The sequence below is a fragment of the Manis javanica genome, chromosome 3 (assembly GCF_040802235.1).
Source record: "Manis javanica isolate MJ-LG chromosome 3, MJ_LKY, whole genome shotgun sequence".
NCBI lineage: Eukaryota > Metazoa > Chordata > Mammalia > Pholidota > Manidae > Manis > Manis javanica.
In genome coordinates, this window is record NC_133158.1 from 143,990,202 (window position 1) to 144,012,702 (window position 22,501).

The following is a 22,501-nucleotide window of genomic DNA, read 5'->3' on the forward strand; positions in this document are numbered from 1 at the left end:
CAGCGACCTTAACCTCCATGCTGCTTAAGAGTTTGTTTAAATGTATGTTCAAGAGTTTGCAGGAATGGTCTTGATACAGACTCTGAAAATAAATGGCTTTAATTGGATACTGGTTTTATAAAGGTACAGAGTACATTTCTTTGGCTACTTGTTCAATAAGAAGTGGGATTTTTATTCTGAAGTTGCCTTGGGCATCCAATAAAAATGCCTTTAATTATCAGTGACTTCGGTGGCTTTTGTCCCTGTGTGCCTCACAATAAGCCTTTGTAGGCTACCTTTCAAGCTAGTAATACAAATATTCTGCAATCATCCGTTGAATACTGCTCCTCATAAGAAGTACATTCGCCTTGTCCCACGAGGCCTAAACCAGTACAGGTCTCCTGTAAGGCTATTTCCTGTCCTGTGAGTCAGTGTCACTGAATCGACTGTGCATGCTGCTAACTGTCCAGGGGGGCAGTTTGGATACATGCTTTATACTCAAGAATGTTGGGCCCCTGTTCTAGGGTGAAAAGAGCGGTAGTCACACGCAGACATAGCTGAGTCTGGGTTTGCCATCAGGCACCCCCTTGCCTTCTTCATCTGGGCGGGGCCCTTCCCCAGGGGAACTGGATCCACCACACGATGCCCACGGCTTCATGCCCATCAGAGACTCATCATTTTTCCCCCTATTCTGTTTAAAGGCCTTAGATTCACAAAAACAAGGATGATATGTATTTGTACATAGTGCACTGTGGCTTACTAGGCATGCCATTGCGAGATTTTGGCCATTATAAATGGAGACCTTTATAATCTTTTGATCATCCAGATTTGTTTTTATACAGTAATCAGACAGTTAGAAACTGTATACTACATGGTCCAATGGCCCAGTAGAAAGTATTTCCAGGAAATCCTAACTTAATGATATCCTTTGTAGTAGATGTAACCTGAAAAATCAATGTCAGAAGATACTGAAATATTCCTAGAGTTCTGCTCAGTCATTAACAATTGGTTCAGTTTATCATTTTACTGGATGACTAAAATTTCTCCCAGAGTAATGCCACTCAGGTTTGCAGATCTGTACTTGACTTTGTCAGATTCCACAAGCAGAGGTGGTTTTAGCAAACATATAACTTCACCCTTTCAGGTGTCTGATAGAATTGTGCTAATAGATAATATCGTTTCGTTGCTCTGAGCCTCTTTAGAGGCATCAATGCAATATTGGATTTCCCCTGTTGCATAATCCATTTAGTCATTCCTTTACCCTCAGATACTGTTTCCCCTTCTCTCCATTTGTCATTGATTTTTACCCAAACTTTTCCACCTTTTGAAGGTGGGCAGCCATTGAGCTGGTCCAGACTGCTGGCAGCAATACCCATCTAGCAAGTGCTTCCCCCTCAGTCCACTCTTGCTCTTACCATTAGTACACAATCAGAGCAGCATGCATGGTGGATTCAGTGACACTGACTCACAAGACAGGAAATAGCCTTCGGGAGATGTGTACCGGTTTAGGCCTCATGGGACAAGATGAATGTGCCTCTAATGAGGAGCAGTATTAGGTGGGTGACTATAGAATATTATTATTACTAGCTTGAAAGGTAGCCTATAAAGGCCTATTGTGAGGCACACAGTGACAAAAGCCATCGAAGTCACTGATAATTAAAGGCATTTTTATTGTATGCCCAAGGCAACTTCAGAATAAAAATCCCACTTCTTATTGGGTAGGTACAGAACAAGTGGGCTGCCTTGACCACTGGGCAACGCAGCAGTATTCTGTCAGCCTGACTTTGCTAGATGGAGTAGAAGCACAGTGCCATTCATTAGGCCCTTAGGAATTCTGGAATAAAGATTTAGAAGTATAGTTACAATTTCTTGCCTAGGGATCATTCCTACTTCATCCTGGGTGCTTCCAGCACCCACAGTTGCAGTCTTGGTTCCAGAACCACTGCAACAATTAGTTAAAAAGAAATTTGAGGTGATGTGGAGACTATTGTAGAGTAATATGAGCAATCTGCCCATAACCTCTCTCCAAAGCTGCTAGAAAAGGGAAGGAATCTAATGAACAGGGAGCCCTCCTTGACCCCCTCACGTTGAGTGGGAGCACATATTCATGAAGGTATGCAAACCAGCCCTTCATACCTTTATCTCTTCCAGTTTTAGAGTAAATGTTTCAGTTGCCCCTGACAATTCTCTATCAAACCACTACGTTAAGGATGATAAGCAGCATGATATTGTGGAGGTTCTATGGGTCGATCACTAAGTACCAATCTCTTTGGCTTGTATTCTTTTGCATCTAGTGCTGTAGGTAATACTACTTTATTCCAGTCTCGATAATCTATTGTTAGTTTCCCTGAGCCATCTCTCTTTTCCGTGGGTCACAGAGGCTACCGTACAGAGCATTTGTTGGCTCCAGCAGTGCAACTCTGGAGCAGGTCCTTAATTAAAGTGGAGATCTCTTTTTGTTCACTACATATCTAATACTGTGTCAAATTTACAACCTGTTTGGGCTTAAGCAATTCAGTTCTCATTTAGCATGTCCAATTAATAATAACCAAAGGGCAAACTAGCATGTCTTCACTTTTACAATAAAAGATTGGGGAAGTATTCCTCAATCAGATATTATATCCATCCTAGTAATGCATTCAGGTAAAGGAGACACAACTATTTCACATGAAGTCTGTTCAAACATTCCAATTTTTGCCAAACTCATACCTTAATCCCATCACTGTTGCATTCCAATATACCCCAAAGCTACCTGTGGTCTCCTGTAGAACCTCCACAATATGTTTTGAAATCATATTGCTTTGGGATCTTGCAACAAGGAGTCCCAGAAAAGGTTTTGTTCACCGCCTGACCATTTTACTCTCATACATGCACATGGCATATTAAGTAGATGAACATCCAGATCATCATAAAGCCAATCCAGCATGGATTGCACATGCAGCATATGAGCTGTGTATCATCTGGAGAGTTCCATTCAACATTTAAGGAGGGGAACCATTGATTTACATGCTCAGGGTAAATAAACTGCACAGTAGCTTTTTCCAGTCCACCAGGCTAGCTGTTCCTTTGGGAATAATCTGCTGTGTGTTTGATCGTGTGCAGCTACTCTGACTGATGAAGAGTAAGCTGTGGGTCCGGCACCAACCAAGCACGCTGTTGTACTCTGCAGCGTCCAAAATCACCACGACTTCTTCTGAGTTGGGTGCTCTCACAAGCCATTTAAGTACAAGTTCTTCAGGAAACTGATGATATCAATATACAAAATGAGATAGCTTCTTCAGAGTATGTTTTTGATTTAGTAGTTTCTTGGTTTTTGCACACTCTTAACACCCCCTTGCCTCCATCACCTGGACTACTTTCATGGTGACCAGAGGTTGTAGAGGTGCTTTGTTGTTCCAGAATAATTTGTCCTTTTGGTAGTGGCCCTGGGACCAGCAACCAGAGCTCTGACTGGCTAAATACACGCATGGCACAGTGCCAGATTTTAAATCTTAAAAACTTGAATCTTGTCCCATCCCATTGGGCATTTGTTACATTATTCCATGGGGATTCCCTCTTTCCAATCACCTGCGTCATCTTCTCCCTTTATGAGTGAGCAGTCCACTCAGTCTTTCTCAGGTTCAGATGTATGTTGGAAACAGGAACATCCTCTGGGCTCTTTTTGGGCCTCTTGCCTGTTCCTTCACCAGGACCTCTGCTGGGCAGGTGGTGGCAGTTCAAACAGATCACTGTTTCTTAAATCGGGCTGTACTTCAGAAGTATGAGGGAAGCTTTAAAAAATTCCAGTGCCCACATTCCACAGTCTCATGTAAGTGGTTGATTTCTGTCTTAGTCTATCGGGCTGCTATAACAGAATACCATAGACTAGGTGGCTTATAAAGAACAGAAATTTATTTCTCATTTAGTTTTGGAACCTGGGAAATTCAAGGTCAAGGCATCAGTAGAATTCATGTCCGTTGAGAGCCCACCTTCTGGTTTACAGACAGCTGTCTTCTTGCAAAGCCCTCACAAGTAGAAAGGGTGAGGGAGTTTTCTGGGGCCTCTTTTATAAGGGCACTAATCCCAGTTATGAGAGCTCCACCCTCAGGACCCAATCATTTCCCAAAGACCCCACTTCCAAAGACCTTAACATTGGAGATTAGGTTTCAGCATATGAATCTGGGGACACACATTCAGTCTAGCAGTTGTTAGTGAGTTGAATGGTTGCTCCCAGAAAGGTATGTTCACTTCCTAGAACCCGTGAATGTAATCTTATTTGGACAAAGGGCCTTTACAGATGTAATTAAGGATATTGAGATGAGATCAACTTGGGCCATAAATCCAACACACGCCTTCATAAGGGACGCCCAGAGGAGAGACATGTGGAGCGGAGATGAGGCCGTGTGAAGATGAAGGAAGAATTTGCAACCACGCAGCCAAAGCCGGGGACCATCTTGAGCCACCAGAAGCTGCAAGAGCCAAGGAAGAATTCTCGCCAGAGCCTTGGCTGTGCTGACACCTTGATTTCAAATTTCCAGCCTCCAGAACTGTGGGAGAATAAGTTGCTGTTGTTTTAAGCCACTGTGTTTGTGGTAATAGAGTTGGGGCATGGCCTGGGCATTGTGTAGTTTTAAGAGCTCCCAGGATGATTCTGATATATATAGCCAGGGCTGGGAACCTCTGGAATAGGGCATTTTGGTAGTATCTCAGCTCAGGGCCTAAATGTGTTTTGCAGTATCTTGATGTCTTCTTAGTTATATTTTTATGATCTATTATCAGAGTAAATATTTGATGTGCTATGGGAAGAGCTGAGTATATAAAGTTTGTGGTAAGGAAATACAAGCTTTATGTGCAGGTAGATAGGTATATCTGTATCCCAAGCACAAACCCCTCCACCAGGACTGCTTCCCCTGAGGCTGTTTGGCCTGTGTCTGCAGTGTCCTTTGCCACTGCTTTGTTTGATGTGGGAGTCATCCTGCCCCATTCTCCTCCCGCCTATCTGCAGCCTCTCTACAGGTGGGGCTGGTGGAGCTGGGGGGGAGGGGCCGCTGTGAGGTTTCCAGGGCTCCGCCCTGTGTCTGCATCCCTGGACAAGGAGATACTATTGCTGATGTACAATTACCTTTCAAAATAAACCTTGAGGAAGGAGATCCTGGAGAACGTTAGGGCATCTGTACACAGGTAAAGAGCCCTTGTTACATTTTAAGGGAGTGGGGAGTAATTGAACTGACATTTGTAGAGTTTCTAGGGGGCTGGGATTCAACACAGGTTAGATAGTCTCTGAAGTCCGTGATTTCTCCATCATATCCTGCCTTGTCAATATACACTCATATACAATACTGATACATTCTACAGTGTGGATGACCCTCAAAAACATTATGCTAAATGAAAGAAACCAGACACAAAAGACTATATATTGTATGATTCCATAAAGTATCCAGAAAAGGCAAACCTACGGAGATAGAAAATACATGAGTAGTTGCCTGCGGCTAGAGATGGGAATGGTCATTAAGGGTGAATGGGCAGGAGGGATCTTTTCAGGGTGACAGAAATATTCTAATGAATGATAATGTATTAGTTGCATAATCTGGTAAATTTACTAAAAATCATGGAATTGTATACTTAAAATTATTTTATGCTATATAAATTATGCTTCTATAAACTTAAATATATGTAAATTACATATAATAGATATAAATAGATACTATATATATATCTGTATCTATATCTAGTATCTGACTTAATGCTGTTTCTATCAGAGAGCATGTTAAATTTTACAATCTTCAGTTTAACATGCTTGTGGCAGAGACCCCTTTCATCTGAAGGGGTTGGGCACCATGCATCTGCCTCATCCTGTGAGTCCGGAGGGCAACATCTGCTCCAGGAATCTGAGGCCCAGGGACTTTTGCTCACTAGGTCTTCAGGTTAGTCCAGGGACTTTCTCCTGACAGATGGTTTGGCAACTGGATACTGATTTTCTTTTGTGTCAGTACCATAGTGGGATATGTACAAAAGTTTGATTGTTGCCACAGGAAAATCATTAAACATATCATTACTACAGACTAAAGTAGAGTTTCAGTTTCACTTCCTGTATCAGTCAGGATGGACAGGGTTATGCTGCAGTAACAAAAGACATCCAGTTCTCAGGAGCTTAAAAAAACAATAGTTTATTACACACTTACACAATGTGACCTTGAGGGTCTGTGAGGGGCTCTGCTCCATGTTATCCTCATTCAGGGACTCAGGCTGACAAAGGCTCTCCCATTGAAGACATTGCCAATGCAGGAGGAAGGGAAGATAGAAAATCACATCCTGGGTTCTTAAATGCTTCTATCCGGAAGTCACACTCCTCTTTTCCACTTGTCTATTATTGGACAGATCAAGCCACATGATGTGACCTAACTTCAAAGGAGGAGAGAAGTATAATCCTCCCTCCTGCTGGGAAATAGAAAGGAACAGGAATGGGCAGTAATCATTCCTGTCACCCACTTCAACCAGAGGAAACAGCAGAGTGGTGAGTACTTACAAGCTGCTCTCTTCCGGGTGAGGGTGACCAACTGTCTCATTTGCTTATTGGATTTCCTTAAGATGTGGCACTTTCAGTGCTAAAACTGGGAGTGTTTCAGGCCAGCTGAGATGGTTGGTCTCCCTAGCTGTGTTCTGCCTTGGGTTGCATATGTTGGGGATAGAGGATGGAGGGAATCTGCCCATTAGTACTACTTTCAGAAAATCTGCCCCAAACACTTTTGGGCTTTTTAATTGAAAACTGAGGTTACATAGAGACTGCTTGAAGGGTTCTCAAGTGGTCCCTGGCTCTAAGAGGAAACTAGAGTACTTGTCTCCCCTGGCAGGGCCTGGAAACTTCCCTTGCTCACTCAAAAGTCATCACAGCATTAGTCTGTCCCATCCCAAGGGGTTACCTACAGCTGAGGAAGCTTGAGTCCCAGAGCCACTCACTTGCATGATGCCCTTAATGTGTTTGCATGGTCATGTGCTTCTGTAAAGTTTGCAAAAGTAAGGTATGTGTATATCCCTTTTACGTCAGAAGGCTTCCCAAATTCTATTATCTCAGGCCCCATAAAACCTGAATTGACTCAGATTGCATCAGAACATGTCCTCTACTCCTCATCAACTCCTCTTTATGCTTTAGATGGTAAGAGGGCATGACTTTCCTCAGGATAACCTTCCCCATCTCCCTGTATAGCCACTTTGCCCAACTGTACATTTTCAGAGCACCATGTACCTCCTAGTCCCAATACCAGAGTTGCTGTTTTAACAAGGACTTGTGCAATTATGTGATTAAAGCCTATCTTCTCTAAGAGACTGTCCAGTCCAGGAAACAGGGTCCATGTCTACCTTCACTTGGCGTTGTATCTCCGGTGCCTACCAGCATGCTTGGTACATAATCAGAGCTCCATAAGTGTTGCATAAAATATGTCAAAATATTATGGATACTGTATGCATAAAAATTTATTTTAGTTAAGAATTTATTGTAGCCTTAGAAATAATTGGACACAAACTTTAATTTTGAAAAACTTAAGGCTAAGTGTCAATGCTCTAGGTCACTATCTAGATATTTACCTACTATATCTAGGTAATATAGGTTAACATACATACGTACTAGTGGGATCACCATTCCTACCTTGGGAAATTAAACCTCAGTTGTCCAAGAATCTGAAAATATCTCATCTTAATATTTGATTAAGCTCCTAGGATTCCTTGAAATATAGATAGAAGAAAGCTCAGCAATTACACAATGCCCAGCAAAATAATCCTTGTGATATGCTGACAGTATAATTTGAGTTTTATAGTCATCATACAGATTTTAGTTCCAATCTAGTACTTTAATTACATAATCCTTCTTCAGTATTAATAGTAGTTAACATTTACTGAGGGCTTGCTTTGTGCCAGGCACTGAGCTGGCCACTTTACATGCACTAGCTAAATCCTAACAATATGTTTATGATACCATTACACTGATTCCACAAGGACAAAAAATGAGGCTCAGAGAGGATAAGAAGATGTCCAATGTCAGAGAGTGGTGAAGCTAAAGGAGGAAAAGACTCTCGGTTGTCCTAATATTCATTCTCATCTTTTTTATTAGAAAAATATGTACATGTTTAGTTGGGCACATGGCTGCCCAGGGTAAAGTCCACATTCCCCAGCCTCCCTTGGATCTCACCTTGAGACTAGCTTCTGACCAATGTGCTGGGGGCAGAAGTCATTCATGTTCAGGAAAGGAAGGGGCATGAGTTCTTTCTGCCTTCCCCATAGGCTGGAAAGCAGACTTGGTGGTAGAAGTGGGAGAAACTGTTTTGATAGTTATCGCCTACCTAATTCACTGGGATTTGAACCCAGGTCAGTCCTTTGCAATTACCACTCACAACACAAATGGGCAGCTATTAACTAATACATACATACATGTTCAAAACAGAAAAGGACCACTTTTCCCACCAAAAAGGCAAATAAATGAATGTGAATGAAGATATTTCCATTTAGGTGGGATAGGGATAATATTTATCATCATGTATTTGCAGAGCAGGGACTTCATAACAGTAAAAAAAAAAACAGTAGAAAAAAAAGTAGCAATCCTTTTTTCACAGCTTTGCTGAAAACTTATTTCCTTGGGCAGGCTTTGCCAAAGACATTTGACACTGAGACCTCACTCAATTTAAAACTGTCGAAAGGTCTTTCACTTGATTTAATACCAATGACAAAGAAAAAACTGAAGTTGGCAGAATTCATAATAATAAAAGAAACATAAGGTGTGACCTACTGTTAAAGAGAGATAAAAGGGAACTATTGTGTCTTTCTGGAGAAAAAAATAAAGAGACTCATTATCTGAGAAACTCAAAATAAACATTGATTTTTGAGAACAGAAGACCTGAATTCTGGTCTTATTATTGTCCTGGTCCTTTAGCTGCCTTTGTAACTCATAGAACAGAATGTTCTTCAAAATAGTTCAAAAGAAACATTTAAGATTTTGTTACTTTTTGTAGAAGACACCAGGCAATGAAACAGTCTTAGTTTAATCAGTTACTTGCATCTGCGTTTTTATGGTGCTTTTATTGTCATTAATATGCACACTACCACTGATGTTAATTATTAACTTTCCCTGGTAACAGTTTTACCATACTATAAGGAAAGAAAGGGATTGCTTAATCTGGAAACAACAGAATCATGGTGGGTGGGTCATTCAGTTCAGTTAGAAGCTTACTTGTGAGTGTTACTAGAGTAATAAGGAACACCTTTTATTGGAATAACACATTACAATTTTCAACTTACTTTCACATACCTTAACTCATTTGACTGTGGTTACAGGTGTTAAACAAAATTCAACCCAGTGAATTTGAACATCTAATTGGCTCTATTAAGTGGTTCATGAATCAGGCAGCATCCATTCTAGAAGGTAGAAAAATGCTTTGAGGAGTTAACAAAATGGAAGGTTTTTATAGAGAGGAGGGTGGAGACAAAGAGTTATTAACAAGATAAAAGAAAGGGTTGTTTCCAGTATGGTCACCCTCCCTCAGGACAAGGAGCAGAGTGTCTTTTGCATGCAGATCACCTTAGAATATTTTGGGGTGAGAGGATGGAGAGGGGTCATGCAACATATTACCTCATGGTGCTGGCCCTATAGTTCTGATTAACTAAAACTACATTCCTGGGAGGTGGAAACTGCAGGTAGGCTAGGCCTTAAGCCCCAGTTTGACAACCTACCGCAGAACTCGCTCTTGGGCGCGTGGCTTTCATTTCTAATGCAGGGTCACAGTATGAAGGGCTTGAGGATTTGCAGTCTCCCCCAAGCAGGCACTGTGTGCCAGTCCTTCCAGTCTGTGCACTCCTTTCATCAGAGAGGTCTCCTGGGGCTCAAATGAAAACATATGCATGGGAATGTTTTGCAAACTATAAAGCTCTGTAAATAGAAACTATCGTACTAAAATGGTATTAAAGAGAAGGAAACAGGCTGTGAGATGCTCCTGGACTTGCCAAGGGGTGACTGGGTGGTAGGCTCAGAGCTGGACTCCACCATTCTTCCAAACAGAAATCTGTAGGGAACAGAGGGTTGTCATTCCTTTTGGCCACCAGCAACTGAACCCCCTCGCCTACGCTTTGAAGACTCTCTCTCCTTTCGGAAGCACCCCTCCTCTCATTACTTAAACTGAAAGTGTTGCTCTCTTTCCTGGTCTCTGTTAAACTGGTGGGCAGGGAGGCTGTGTCCAGGGCTGCAGCAACCCTCTGCATCGGCCCTGCCTTGGATTGGAAGCCAGAGAAGTGAAGAGGGGGCTGGTATCACATGGGCTCAGTGGTGAAGGCCCATGGCCCACAGGCTGCTGCCCTCAATGAGCCCCTTTGCAGGTGACCTGCCTGCTGGTTCAGACGGCAGCATCCCAGAGTTGGAGCTCTGGCTCTCCTGGAGGCTGTGAACAACCCAGTATCTTTTAAGTCAGCCCTTCTCAGTAAGTACAGTCTTACAAATCATCAGGAGGTTGGGTTAAAATACAGGTTGAGACTCAGTAGGTCTAGGAGGGCCTGAGATTCTGCATTTCTGTCTCTGGCTGACGCTGCTGATGGCCTGTGGGCTCCATGTCATGCCACAAAGCTTTACTAAAATTGTTTTCAACTCAAACTAACACTCTGCCTGACATTTACAGATTCTGTCATTAAAAATGGGCAGGTAGGGTTAGACATAAAATAATACAGAAACAAACCACAAAAGACCCTGAATAGCCAAAGCAATCCTGAGAAGGAAGAATAAAGCAGGGGGGATCTTGCTTCCCAACTTCAAGCTCTACTACAGAGCCACAGTAATCAAGATAATTTGGTACTGGCACAAGAACAGACCCATAGACCAATGGAACAGATTAGAGAGCCCACATATAAACCCAAGCATATACAGTCAATTAATATACAGTAAAGGAGCCATGGATATACAATGGGGAAATGACAGCCTTGTCAACAACTGGTGTTGGCAAAACTGGACAGTTACATGCAAGAGAATGAAATTGGATTATTGTCTAACCCCATACACAAAAGTAAACTCAAAATGGATCAAAGACTTGAATGTAAGTCATGAAACCATAACACTCTTAGAAGAAAACATAGGCAAAAATCTCTTGAATATAAACAGGAGCAACTTTTTCCTGAATGCATCTCCTTAGGCAAGGCACACAAAAGCAAAAATGAACAAATGGGACTACATCAAGCTAAAAAGCTTCTGTACAGCAAAGTACACCATAAATAGAACAAAAAAGAACCTACAGTATGGGAGAATATATTTGTAAATGACATATCTGACAAGGGGTTAACATCCAAAATATATAAAGAACTCACATGCTTCAACACCCAAAAAGCAAATAACCTTATTAAAAAATGGACAGAGGATATGAACAGATACTTCTCCAAAGAAGAAAGTCAGATGGCCAAGAAGCACATGAAAAGATGTTCCACATTGCTAATTATCAGGGAAATGCAAATTAAAACCACAATGAGATATCACCTCACACCAGTAAGGATGGCCAACATAGAAAAGACTAGGAACAACAATTGTTGGCTGCGGAGAAAGAGGAACCCTCCTACACTGCTCACGAGAATGTAAACTAGTTCAACCATTGTGGACAGCAATATGGAGGTTCCTCAAAAAACTAAAAACAGAAATACAATTTGACCCAGGAATTCCACTCCTTGGAATTTACCCAAAGAATACAACTTCTCAGATTCAAAAAGACATATGCACCCCTATGTTTATTGTAGCGCTATTTACAATAGCCAAGATGTGGAAACAACCTAAGAGTCCATCAGTAGATGAATGGATAAAGAAGAAGTGGTACATATACATAATGGAATACTATTCAGCCATAGGAAAGAAACAAATCCTACCATTTCCAACAATATGGATGGAGCTAGAGGGTATTATGCTCAGTGAAATAAGTCAGGCAGAGAAAGACAAATACCACATGATTTCCCTCATTTGTGGAGTATAACAAGGAAGCAAAACTGAAGGAACAAAACAGCAGTAAACTCAGAGACTCCAAGAAGTGATTAGCGGTTACCAAAGGGGAGTGGTGTGGGAGGGTAGGTGGTAGTGAGGGAAAAAGGGATTGTGGGATATCATGATTAGTGCACATTGTGTGTGGGGGGTCACCGGGAAGACAGTGTAGCTCAGAGAAGAAGAATAGGGACTCTGTGGCATCTTACTACACTGATGGACAGTAACTACAATGGGGTATGTGGGGGGGCTCGATAATAAGGGTCAATGTAATAACCACATTGTTTTTCTTGTGAAACCTTCATAAGAGTGTATATCAATGATACCTTAATAAAAAAGAAAAGAAAAAAGACATCTGCAAAAAAAGAAAGAATAAAATCCTAATATATTAAAAAAAATACCGAAACACAGTAAAAGGAAATTTTCTAATTTTTCTGGAATTACAATTATGCTATTGTCTTCTAAAAAAATTTTAATTATTAAAATTAAGGAGAGTTAAAATTATGTTGATTGATATTTGTTTTGTAATAGCTCTGGAATTAATTGGAGACATGGTAATGCATCCCCAAACTAGATTTGGAAATCACTGTATGAGGCAGTTACATCTTCAGGTGCATAATTAGAATGGGGGCATAAGGGATACAGGAGGCAGGTATGATAATTTCCTGGCTGAATTTACTTCCCCGGGATTCCTCCTCACATGCTCCCTGTCTCTGTAAGTGAATGAAGTGAAGAGGTAAAGTATAGCTGGTTAAGGGCAGAAGCTGAGTATTCCTCATCAAAATAGTGTAATGTTTGTTGTTAACGAAGTCTAAAGACCAGTGTCTAAGTCTGCTCAGGTGCTGTGACAAAATGCCATAGATTGGGTGGCTGAAACAACAGACATTGGTTTCTCACAGTTCTGGAGGCGGGGAAGTCCAACGTGCTGGCAGATTCTTGAGGGGGGTGCCTCTTCCTGGCTGGCAGATGGTTGCCTTCTTGCTATTTTCTTACATGATAGGGAATTCTTGTGTCTTCTCTTATAAGGACACTAATCCATTTTGGGGGTCCCACCATCATGACCTCATCTACCTAATTGCTTCCTAAAGACCCCACCTCCTAATACCATTACATTGGGAGGCAGGGTTTCAACATGTGAATCTGGTGGGGGCCACAACCATGCAGTCCATTACAACTAAGTAAATGAGTTAGCTCCACTGCTGGGAGTCTGTCAGTTCTGGACAAAAGTCCCTATAATCCGTGGTGGTGTGTCCCTCTGTGGTGACTGTGCCCCATGGTGAGTTGTGACTGACAGCAGAGCAGTGGGCAACATCTGCCTTTTTCCATGGAAGCTGGAATATTGCAGTTTTGTCTGCTGAAAGAGCAGATCCATAGCACGCCCTGCGATGCCATGAAGATTACATTATACAAAATATTGGATGCCTTTGTTCTAGAAAGCAACCACTGCAAACTCCAAGGTAGTTCAGAACCCAAGAGATTATATCAAATAGCCTTTAGGAAGAAAACCAAGAGATGCTTAAACACACAACTAAAGATTTCCCCTGGCTAACGTCAGCAACCAAAGAACTTTGTAGTGTTGATTTCTTGGCTACACTTGCCTTTTGTGGCCTGATAAAGCAGACGAGACTGTGACACAGAAGCAACAGATGGGGAGAGGAAAGCAAGTAATCTCTGTCATATTTAAATCAGGAAATAGCTGGTCTTATTCAAAGCTTAGCTGAAAAATTCTTACTCTGATATAGCAGTATTTAAGGAAATCTCCAAGATGTGTCTTCAGGAAATTTCTCTTCAAATCTCTCTTCTCTAACACCAATTCTCCAAATAATTAGGATACATAAAATTACTGTTTAATCTAAAAACATGCATGGCTCACAAATTTCATATATTTTGCATCAAAATGAGGTTATTTAAGTAAAGCTTTATAAATGGAATAGTGCTAACTATATAAACAGCAAAATTTATTCTTAAGATGGATAGATTTTTGAGATAGATTATAGAGTAAAAATGAATTGAAAAATTGTGCATATGTCGTACAATTTTTGAGACAAACACACACACAATGTTTTCCATAATATATGTGAAGGTTCAGGGAAAATGGTCTGGGACCACTAACTCCCAAATGAGATGAGTAATTATCTCAGGGAGAACATTAAACTACCACCACTACCACACAAAAATTCAAGCATGAGGTTTACTTACAGGGATTTCCAAGAAGTAGCATGATTTGGACCTCAGAGAGGGAAGGCACACTGTCTTTACGGATTTAACCAGAGATGCTGGGCAAATAAACAAACATACCTAAATAAAAGAAGAAGGACACACATAATGTAGAGGGGTCACGGGGAAGGCAGTATAACACAGAGAAGACAAGTAGTGGCTCTATAGCATCTTACTATGCTGATGGACAATGATCGTAATGGGGTGCGTGGTGGGGATTTGATAATGGGGGGAATCTAGTAACTACAATGTTGCTCATGTAATTGTGTATTAATGATACCAAAATAAAAGTGAAAAAAAAAAAGAAGAAGGAGATGGACAAATCATTTTATCCCATTGCCCTCCTCTCCCATTCAAATGGTTCCTTGGCCTCTACTCCCTCAGGAAAAGAGAGGTCAAAACTAAAGAGTAAAGATAAAGAAGTTAGTTCTTAGCCAGGGCTTCCAGGTCATTTGTGGGACCCTGGGATAGAGTACAAATGGACATTCACATGTAATATTTCTGTTTATATACTTAAAATTTTATATATTTAATGTATATTACTAAATCTTAAATATAAGTATTAAAATGTTATATTGTTACAGGTTTAAGTTATAAATCAAGCTAACACACTATTAAATGAAATATATTCTATCTTCCTGCCTTTAAAAATATTTCTGCAAAATGACGTGGAAGGCCAGGTCAAGTTGGAGTCCTCAGAGTCCGACCCCAGTGTGGGGCAGCAACAGGAGAGCTGGCTCAGTGCCCAGAGGTCACTCTTCTGGTTTTCCCCTGCTGTCTTGTGTGCATGTGTGGCCCACTCAGCTCCCTTGTGCAAGCTCCATGCACATTCCATTAAAGAGCTGCCCCTTGGTCTCCCCTCGTCCTGGGTGTGCACACCCTCTGGTATCGTGTTCCACCCTTGGAAAGTTGGGCCTGGGGAAAAGGCATATGCAGGCCCTACAAGTGGGCTCAGGGCCATTTGGGCAGGGAATTTGGGGTTTCTCATCCCCTGAGTTTGGTCTAGAAGTAGACGTGGTGGGGAACAGGCTTGGGAAGGGCACATCACTGGTTCCTCATCCCGTGGGAGGTGTGATTGGAGGAGGGCCCTCTGAAGCACGGATCCCAGGGCGGGCTCCTCTTACACTGGCCTAAGGTCAGTACTGTTCTTGGTTTGGGGGAGTCCTGGGCTCAGGTCCTGATGCCTTAAGGGATTTCATTTTGTCTACATTACATACAAAACCCAAGTCAGTGAATTAACTTCTTTCTTCTCATTTTGTATAAAACATGGATATTTAAAAATACGAGCAGCACAGTCAGCATCGAGACCTTCTCTTCTAGGAGAGTTGTCCGGGACTGGGCCAGTCTGACTAATAAAGCAGACTCATCTCATACATCTCATCTCATCATTTCACTGATTAGCAGACAGAATTGTTGACACTGTATAAATTATTCTCTCTCTGTCTTCTGCAAAGCAAGTAAGGTTGAATTTAAGTTAAAATGTAAATAATGTTATTTTACTGCACTAACCCTAGGATCTTATTTCCTGTTTATATTAATTAGTTATTGCTGCATAACAAATCCAAATTTGGCAGCTTATCCAATGAACATTATTTCATAGTTTGTGTGGTTCAGGAATCCAGAAGTGGCTTAGCTGGGTAGTTGTGGCTTAAGGTCTCTTAAGATTGCAGCCAAGCTGTCCACCAGGGCTGCAGTCATCAAAAGACTCAACTGGAGTGAAGAGTCCACTTAGAAGCCCACAGACTAGTTCCCTACAGTCTGTTGAATTGAGAGCTTCAGTTCTTTGAGGGTGTCATTTGGTTGTCATACATACCATGCGGGCTTCCTGGAAGCCAAAGAAGGAGAATTTCAGGAAGGACAGAACCGTCAACTGACTCAAAGGTCTATGGGAAAGGGTACCTCAGATCCAGCAGTGGCAAGGTAACCGGTAACCTTAACAAGAGTGGGGAGCAGGCTGTGAAAGATGTTACAATTGGTTGAGGAGCTATTAGGAGGGAACGGAAGGGACACAGGGTAAATCCCAAACCAGAGTGTGCCAAAAAGCGCTGGGTTGGGCAACCTGGGGAGCTTATAAAAAATATACCAATTTCTTACAGTTCATTACACTGTGTAGTATATTTGAAAGGTGCTGAGAGAGTAGATCTTAAAAGTTCTCATCAAGAGAAAAAAAATTTGTAACTATGCGTGGAGATGGATGCTAACTAAACTTACTGTGGTGATCATTTCACAATATATATAAATATCAAATCACTATGTTGTATACCTGGAACAAATATAATGTTATATGTCAATTTATCTCAATAAGAAACACCTGCTCCTAGGCCTCCCATCCTCTTACTTATTGGCAAGGAAGCTGAAGTTAAGAGAGATTAACTGACTTGCTCAAATTAGGACATCTGAAAGGGCAGAGCTGGGGTTGGAATTAGGATCATCTGGAAGACAAACTTTGTGTGAATAAGCAACATGGTAGCCTGGCTACTCACAAACTCATATGAATGTGAACCCTAGCTCTCCACTGATAGCCAGCTAGCCCTGTGTGAGCTCAAGTTACCTGATCTATAAGAGCCTCAGTCAGTTTATATGTGAAGAGCATGTAATGATTATCTTGTCTGTTACCATGATGATTAAATAATTTATTTTTAATGCCCTCTGGCCAAAAACCACTAGGGATACACCTATACTTAAACAAGTTGGGTTCATTTCTCATTGCAGTGAGGGAAATGCACACCTGGTGGTGTCTCAGTGAGAGGGTGTTAGAAAATATTAAGCGTTTGGGCTTTTAGCTGATTTGGGGGAGGACTTAGGAAAGCAGGGCTAATTCTATGAATGTGTATCTTCATAAATCTTATCCACAGAGAGGGCAGATTAGAGCGAGGCTCAGGCCATAACTGGTGAAGCAGCAGCAGTTCCTCTTATTAGCCAAAATAGCCGTATGTTTGGTATTTTGTGGTTTGGACAACGTTCATGTTTTCTGTGTTCAGTCATGATTGTGGAGTGGTCGTGTTCTTGTCTTGATCTATCACGGTCACAGAGGGGCCCTGTCTGATGTTGATGTGTTTGAAATTGTTTACATTCAACAGAACACCAACGCCCAGGTAATAGTGCCTGGTCAGCTCTTCCCGAGAATATAAAATATCTGTCACAGTGTTGGGACTCTTGGGTGTTCCATTCATAAGGATTATGACTTCTACTGTACTCATCCACATGGCCAGTGCTGGCTCTTTGAGTCACTGTGAGCCAGGTAGGGGCATTCTGGGTCTGAGACCTTTGGAGAAATCTAAAAGACAGATTATGTGTTCGAGCTACAATGACTCATTTTCTCCCCCAGCCTCAGCCATTACATGAGGCCATTTCCATGAGGTCGGAAGTATTTCAGCCCATGAGAAATTTCAGAAAAAAGCAAAGTGCAAGGTAGAGGACCCATCCTGGACTCTGCCTTTGACTCCTTCCTGAAACAAAATGTTAAGGGAGCACCTACCTTGAGTGAGTCAGACCTGGGCTAGATTCTGAGATACCCACCACTCATGGAAAAGACAGACAAGCCAACAACTGCACTGAAAATGGGGTAAAAGACAGCACTGTATGGTGAGGGCCACCAACATTCTAAGCAGTAGTTTCCACACTTGCCTGAACATTGCAATCACCAGGGATCTTTAAAATTACTAATGCCTGGAACCCAACGCACTGATTTAATTGGTCTGGGATACCACTCAGGGCATTGTGATTTCAAAAACTCCCTGGGTGGTTTAATGTGCCTCAAAGTTTGGAAGTCACTGGTTTAATCCACCCATCCTTAGTTTGGGGAGAATCCACACAGCTATTTAATCAGATGAAAGCTCTGATCCCTCTCTCCAGGCAATTGTACTGAGATACAAAGCTGGCACAGAATCGCAGGGAGTTTACAAATCCCAAAAAGTGAATCTGAGAATCCGTTTTTTGGGGAAGGGGCGGCATTTCTTGTACCCAGCTAATATCCAACACTAATCAGGGTTACAAGAGGTCTCTGTCCCCTCCAGAATGGGGACTTGGCTTTCTTTACAGAAGCCTCGGCGTTAGTGTCCCCAAACTGAGTTCCTGAAGAGTGAGGGCACCAACAAGCAGCTACGGCGCGCCTAGGGTGCGCACGTGAGCGAGTATGCACGCCGGTGTGCACGCGCGGAGCCGCCGGCGAGCTGCCTTTCCGTTACAGGAGCCCCGGCCGCCTCTGGCTGCGGCTGCAGATGCGCGCCCGGCGCCCCCTCCCGCCCAGTCCCCTCCTCCAGTGGCTCTCGCTCGCCCTCTTCCCTCCCTCTGCAGCGCAGGCCGCCTCTGGGTGCTCCGGGCAGTGATCTGCACGCGAGCCCCTCGAGTAGCCGCCTCAGCGCGAGCAGAGCGCCCAGCCCCGGGTGCGCGTGGCGCCCCCTCCCAGCGGCCGAGCGACAATGAGCGGCGGCGCGGAGGTCGTGGAGAGCAGGTGAGTGGGCTCCGGGCTGCGGCGGCGGCGTTGGGGGTGGGGGCGGTAGTCCGAAGGAGAAGGGGCCGAGCAGGGGTGGGAGGCGGCAGGGCCCAGCGCGCCGCGAGCGGAGAGGCTGTGCTCCCTTCAGCAGCCCGCGCCCCGGGCTGCGCCCTTGCCCCTGTTCCGGCGGGGGCGCCACTCCCGCCCCGGCATCCCCGCTCCCGTCGCACAAACAAAGCGCCCTACGGCGGCGGCGCCTGCCTCCTTTGCAGGGCGCGGAGCTGGGGGAGGTGTCGCGCCCTCGCACGCCCGACTCCCACGCCATATCCCCAGCCGGGGGCCGGGACCACAGCACCTGCGGAGGGCGGGGGGCGCCGGGGTCGCGCGCAGGTGCCCGCGCGGGAGGCGGCGGCGCGCAAAGGGGGGAGGTCCCGTGCGCCCGGGCCGGAGGCGGGGCCTAGAGGCTGCGCTGCTGCCCCCTGCGGCCGCCGCCGCTGTGCAACCCGGGGAGCGCGCGTGGGAGACGCGGTGTCTGCAGGTGGGCCCGATTTGTTCACATCCTCCTGGTAGCGGCGGCTGCGGGCAGCCCGCGGGTGCGGAAGGCCAATCGCGCTACCGCTCTTACGAACTCTGCGGGTGGACTCCCTGCCCCGCGGCCAGGCTTCAGCTGTCTTTGTCTGCCCCCAGCTCTCGGGCGTCAGCAAGCCAGAGCCCCGGCTCCCTCCATCTGGCGGAGGACTGGGGGCTCCTCCCGGCGGGGGCTCCGGTTTTTCTGAATACCGCCGGCGTTCTGGCCACCCAGCTTCCAACTTGTTTGAGTCGAGGGCAGGTTCAGATCCCTTAACGCCTCCGCTTTCCCCTTGAGGGGAGAATCCTCGCCCTCTTCTACCCCTCACCCGCCTGCAGCACTGACGCAGTCTTGCATTCAGAAGGCGCGAAATCGGCGTTACTTGAGGCTTTCTGCTGTTACTCTAAAGGGAGCCCTAATGCCTGTTTCTCAACAGCGCCCCATAGCCTTTTAAAGCAGCTGCTTTTTGCAGGGTAATGTTGATTCAGGGCTGGTCTGGGGATGCTGTAAGGGTGTCCCGGTCGTGTTCTCCCAGAGGTCCCCACTGTAATCTGCAAAAAGGAGGCTTTAGCATTGGTTGTCGTGCTTCAGCAAAAGACACGTGATGGGTGGGTTGGGAAATGTATCCTGTGGCTAATCCTTTTACTGCTGTTAGTGCTTGCAGGAAGTCCTCCCAGCAGCGCCTAAACGCTCAGCAAAGATTAAGGCTCTGAAGAGAATTTACTTTTAGGACAGTCACTCCTGCAAAATAAAGTTTCTACAGGAACAACTAGACGAAGAAGAGAATGCCAAATGTAAAGTGTCTACGACTTGTGTTTTATGCATCATTAAACATTAGGCCCAGCTTCTCAAGGAGAAGAGAGGGATTATTGTTTGTGTTCTTCCTTTAAAACACTTGTGCAAGCCTAGAAAAGTCTGTGTAGATAGGTTTTCCTATTTGATTTCTTGGTGTTAGGAGCATGAATAAAACCAGACTAAGACAAGAGCTCAGTTCACCATGAACATCAAACACACTTCTTCAGAGGTATTCACCCAAAAGTAAAACTTGCAAATGCAGTTAAAGAGAACTTTGAATTAAATTATCCCCCAAAAAACAAGATAGGAATTGACTTAAATATAATACGTGAAATTAGCACAGTTATTTACACAAGCAGAGCTAATTAAACTGCTGGTTGATCAGAACTACCGGCCCTTCCTAGTATTACTTTAAGATGAGGGTCCTCCTACCCCTTTCTGTGAAAATTTGCTAGTCTACCATCTCTGATTTTTCAGGCCCCTTTATGGACATTGTGTCTGATGTGTCATTTTTACATTTCAGTGTGGCAACAAAGTCCATGTAATTCTGTCAGACAAGGGTGAGGTGCAGTTCTCAGCAAATTGTAAAGCACCCTGCGGATGTTGGCTATTCTTGCTTGTCACTTTTAGTAGTTGCACAGCATGCCACTATGATACTTAGCCATTTGCCCATTTTTGGCAATTTATTTATATTTTTAATTATTTATTATAGACTTTTTAAAGTACCGAGGAATAGAGTCTTATGTCATCACATTATTTCATTTATTTGTTTGAGAACATTTTTTTTTCAATGCAAATTATATGCCAAACGGTGTGTTGGGTGCTGTGTGCTCTCTCTCCCTCTCTCATTTGCACTCCCCTTGCTCCTTTAGTTCCCAGGGGATGCCGACTTGCAAACAAAGCACAGCAGAGCAGTGCAAGCAACCTGTTGCCCCAGGTGTACATCAGGCGTTGTTGGCTCAGGGAGGAGAGCAGACAAGGGATCCTTTCTACTGGGCTGACTAATGGGAATTCCCCCTTCCCATACATCCCAGCCCAGGGGAGCCCTCTTTTTTTGCCTACCCTGGGCATTAGGATTTCTTTCTCTTCCCTCTTCTCCCTCCACTCCTTGGCCTCTCACTGCTGGAAATGTGCCAGCTGCCTCCCTCCTCCCTGCCAGCCTAGGTCTAGCCCTTTTCCCTCCTGGCCCACTTCCCTTTGGAGTAATTGTGTAGAGATCTCATTGACAGTTACAAGAAGGAAGAAGGGAGTAAACCCTGAAACTGTTCCCCCTGATTCCTGCCGGCCCCCAGCTGCCTGGTAGGCCCTATCTTCAATGCAGTCAGCCTCTTTGCCTTGCTCCCCTACCCGCCATGGTCAGTCTCCTTTCACAGCTGTGGCCCATAAAGCTGAAGTTAGGACTACTTTGCTTTTCCTTTTCCAGGATGCTGAAAACCCTCGTGTGTGTGTGTGTGTACAGTCATACAGAAAACACAAGCAATTTAAGTGGACAGCTTGATGAATTGTCACAAAATGAACACATCTATGTAACCACCACCCTTTTCATGAAATAAAACAGAGAACCACCCCCCACCCAAAACCCCTCTTGCTCATCATCATATCCCTCCTCCACAAAGGAATGGAGATTAATTTTTCTTATTTGTAAACTTTGTAACCCTTTTGTGTGTGTCTTGTTTTGTGCAACATCATGTTTGTGAGATCCACGTGGTTGTGCGTAAGCCATCTTTTGTTCACATTGCTTATGATATTTTATTATATGACGGTGTCGTATTTTATTCATCCACTCTACTCTTGATGAACATGGTAGTTTGTTTTTGCCCATGACAAATAGTGGTGCAATGAATTCTTTAGTCTTTTGATACCCAAAGACCTGCCAGTTTCACCACTGTTTTTCCTATTGGTTAACTGAAAAAGAAAGGGAGAAGGGTAGGTGAAGGGGCCAGTGCTAAGTACCTTTGGAAGCATTGAAGACTGCTGTCACTCAGGGACCTGGACATAGAAGAACAAAGCCATGGGATGGCTTCCAGCATGGGTGAGCAGATTAGTGATCTCCTGGGGTGCTTAGAAGAAAAGAAATTGGGTCATATGGGAAACCAGATTGGCTCATGAAGTTTCCCCTGGGGCATTGATAGCTGGCTGCTAAGTGTGCCCTCCTCTCCCCTCTACCTTCCAGGTCCCTGCCCCTTTCCCCTTGTAGAGTTCCTGATCCATCCGCCAGGGCCTGGTCCCAGAGGTCTTGGCACCAAGGAGGTCCTTCCGCCCTGGCTGGTATGGAGGGGGCTCTGGTATTGGCTTCTAGGGCTCAGTGCTGAATGGAGGCAGTTCCCTGGAGTATGCTTTAAAGTTACCTACCCTCAGAAGTTTTTGTCACTTTCTGGGCAGGGTACACTGTCTTCTGTGGCCTGCGGGACTGAGGTTTCGTTTGGGGAAATGCTTGGGCCCTCTGTACTCAACACAGGCAGTGTCTGAACCTGCAGGTTGTCAGGGGGTCACTTGGGGTCAGGCAATCCCCACAGAAGATACTGAAGACAGCGGCTTCTGG

General features: G+C 44.1%; 1 protein-coding gene across 3 annotated transcripts in view; it reads left to right on the forward strand.

Annotated features, from left to right (window-relative positions):
* The first annotated feature begins 6,404 nt into the window (after positions 1 to 6,404).
* LOC108409121 (uncharacterized) overlaps positions 6,405 to 22,501 on the forward strand; it is a 42,240-nt gene continuing 26,143 nt past the window's right edge. For 2 of the 3 annotated variants that reach the window (XM_073232153.1, XM_073232155.1), the window contains exon 1: positions 6,405 to 6,472. In XM_073232153.1, the coding sequence (XP_073088254.1) occupies positions 6,420 to 6,472 (53 nt within the window). In that variant the 5' untranslated portion in view covers positions 6,405 to 6,419. Of the gene's footprint in view, positions 6,473 to 18,199; positions 18,615 to 22,501 lie in introns of those variants that run through there. The other variant, XM_017679530.3, reaches the window with a different exon arrangement.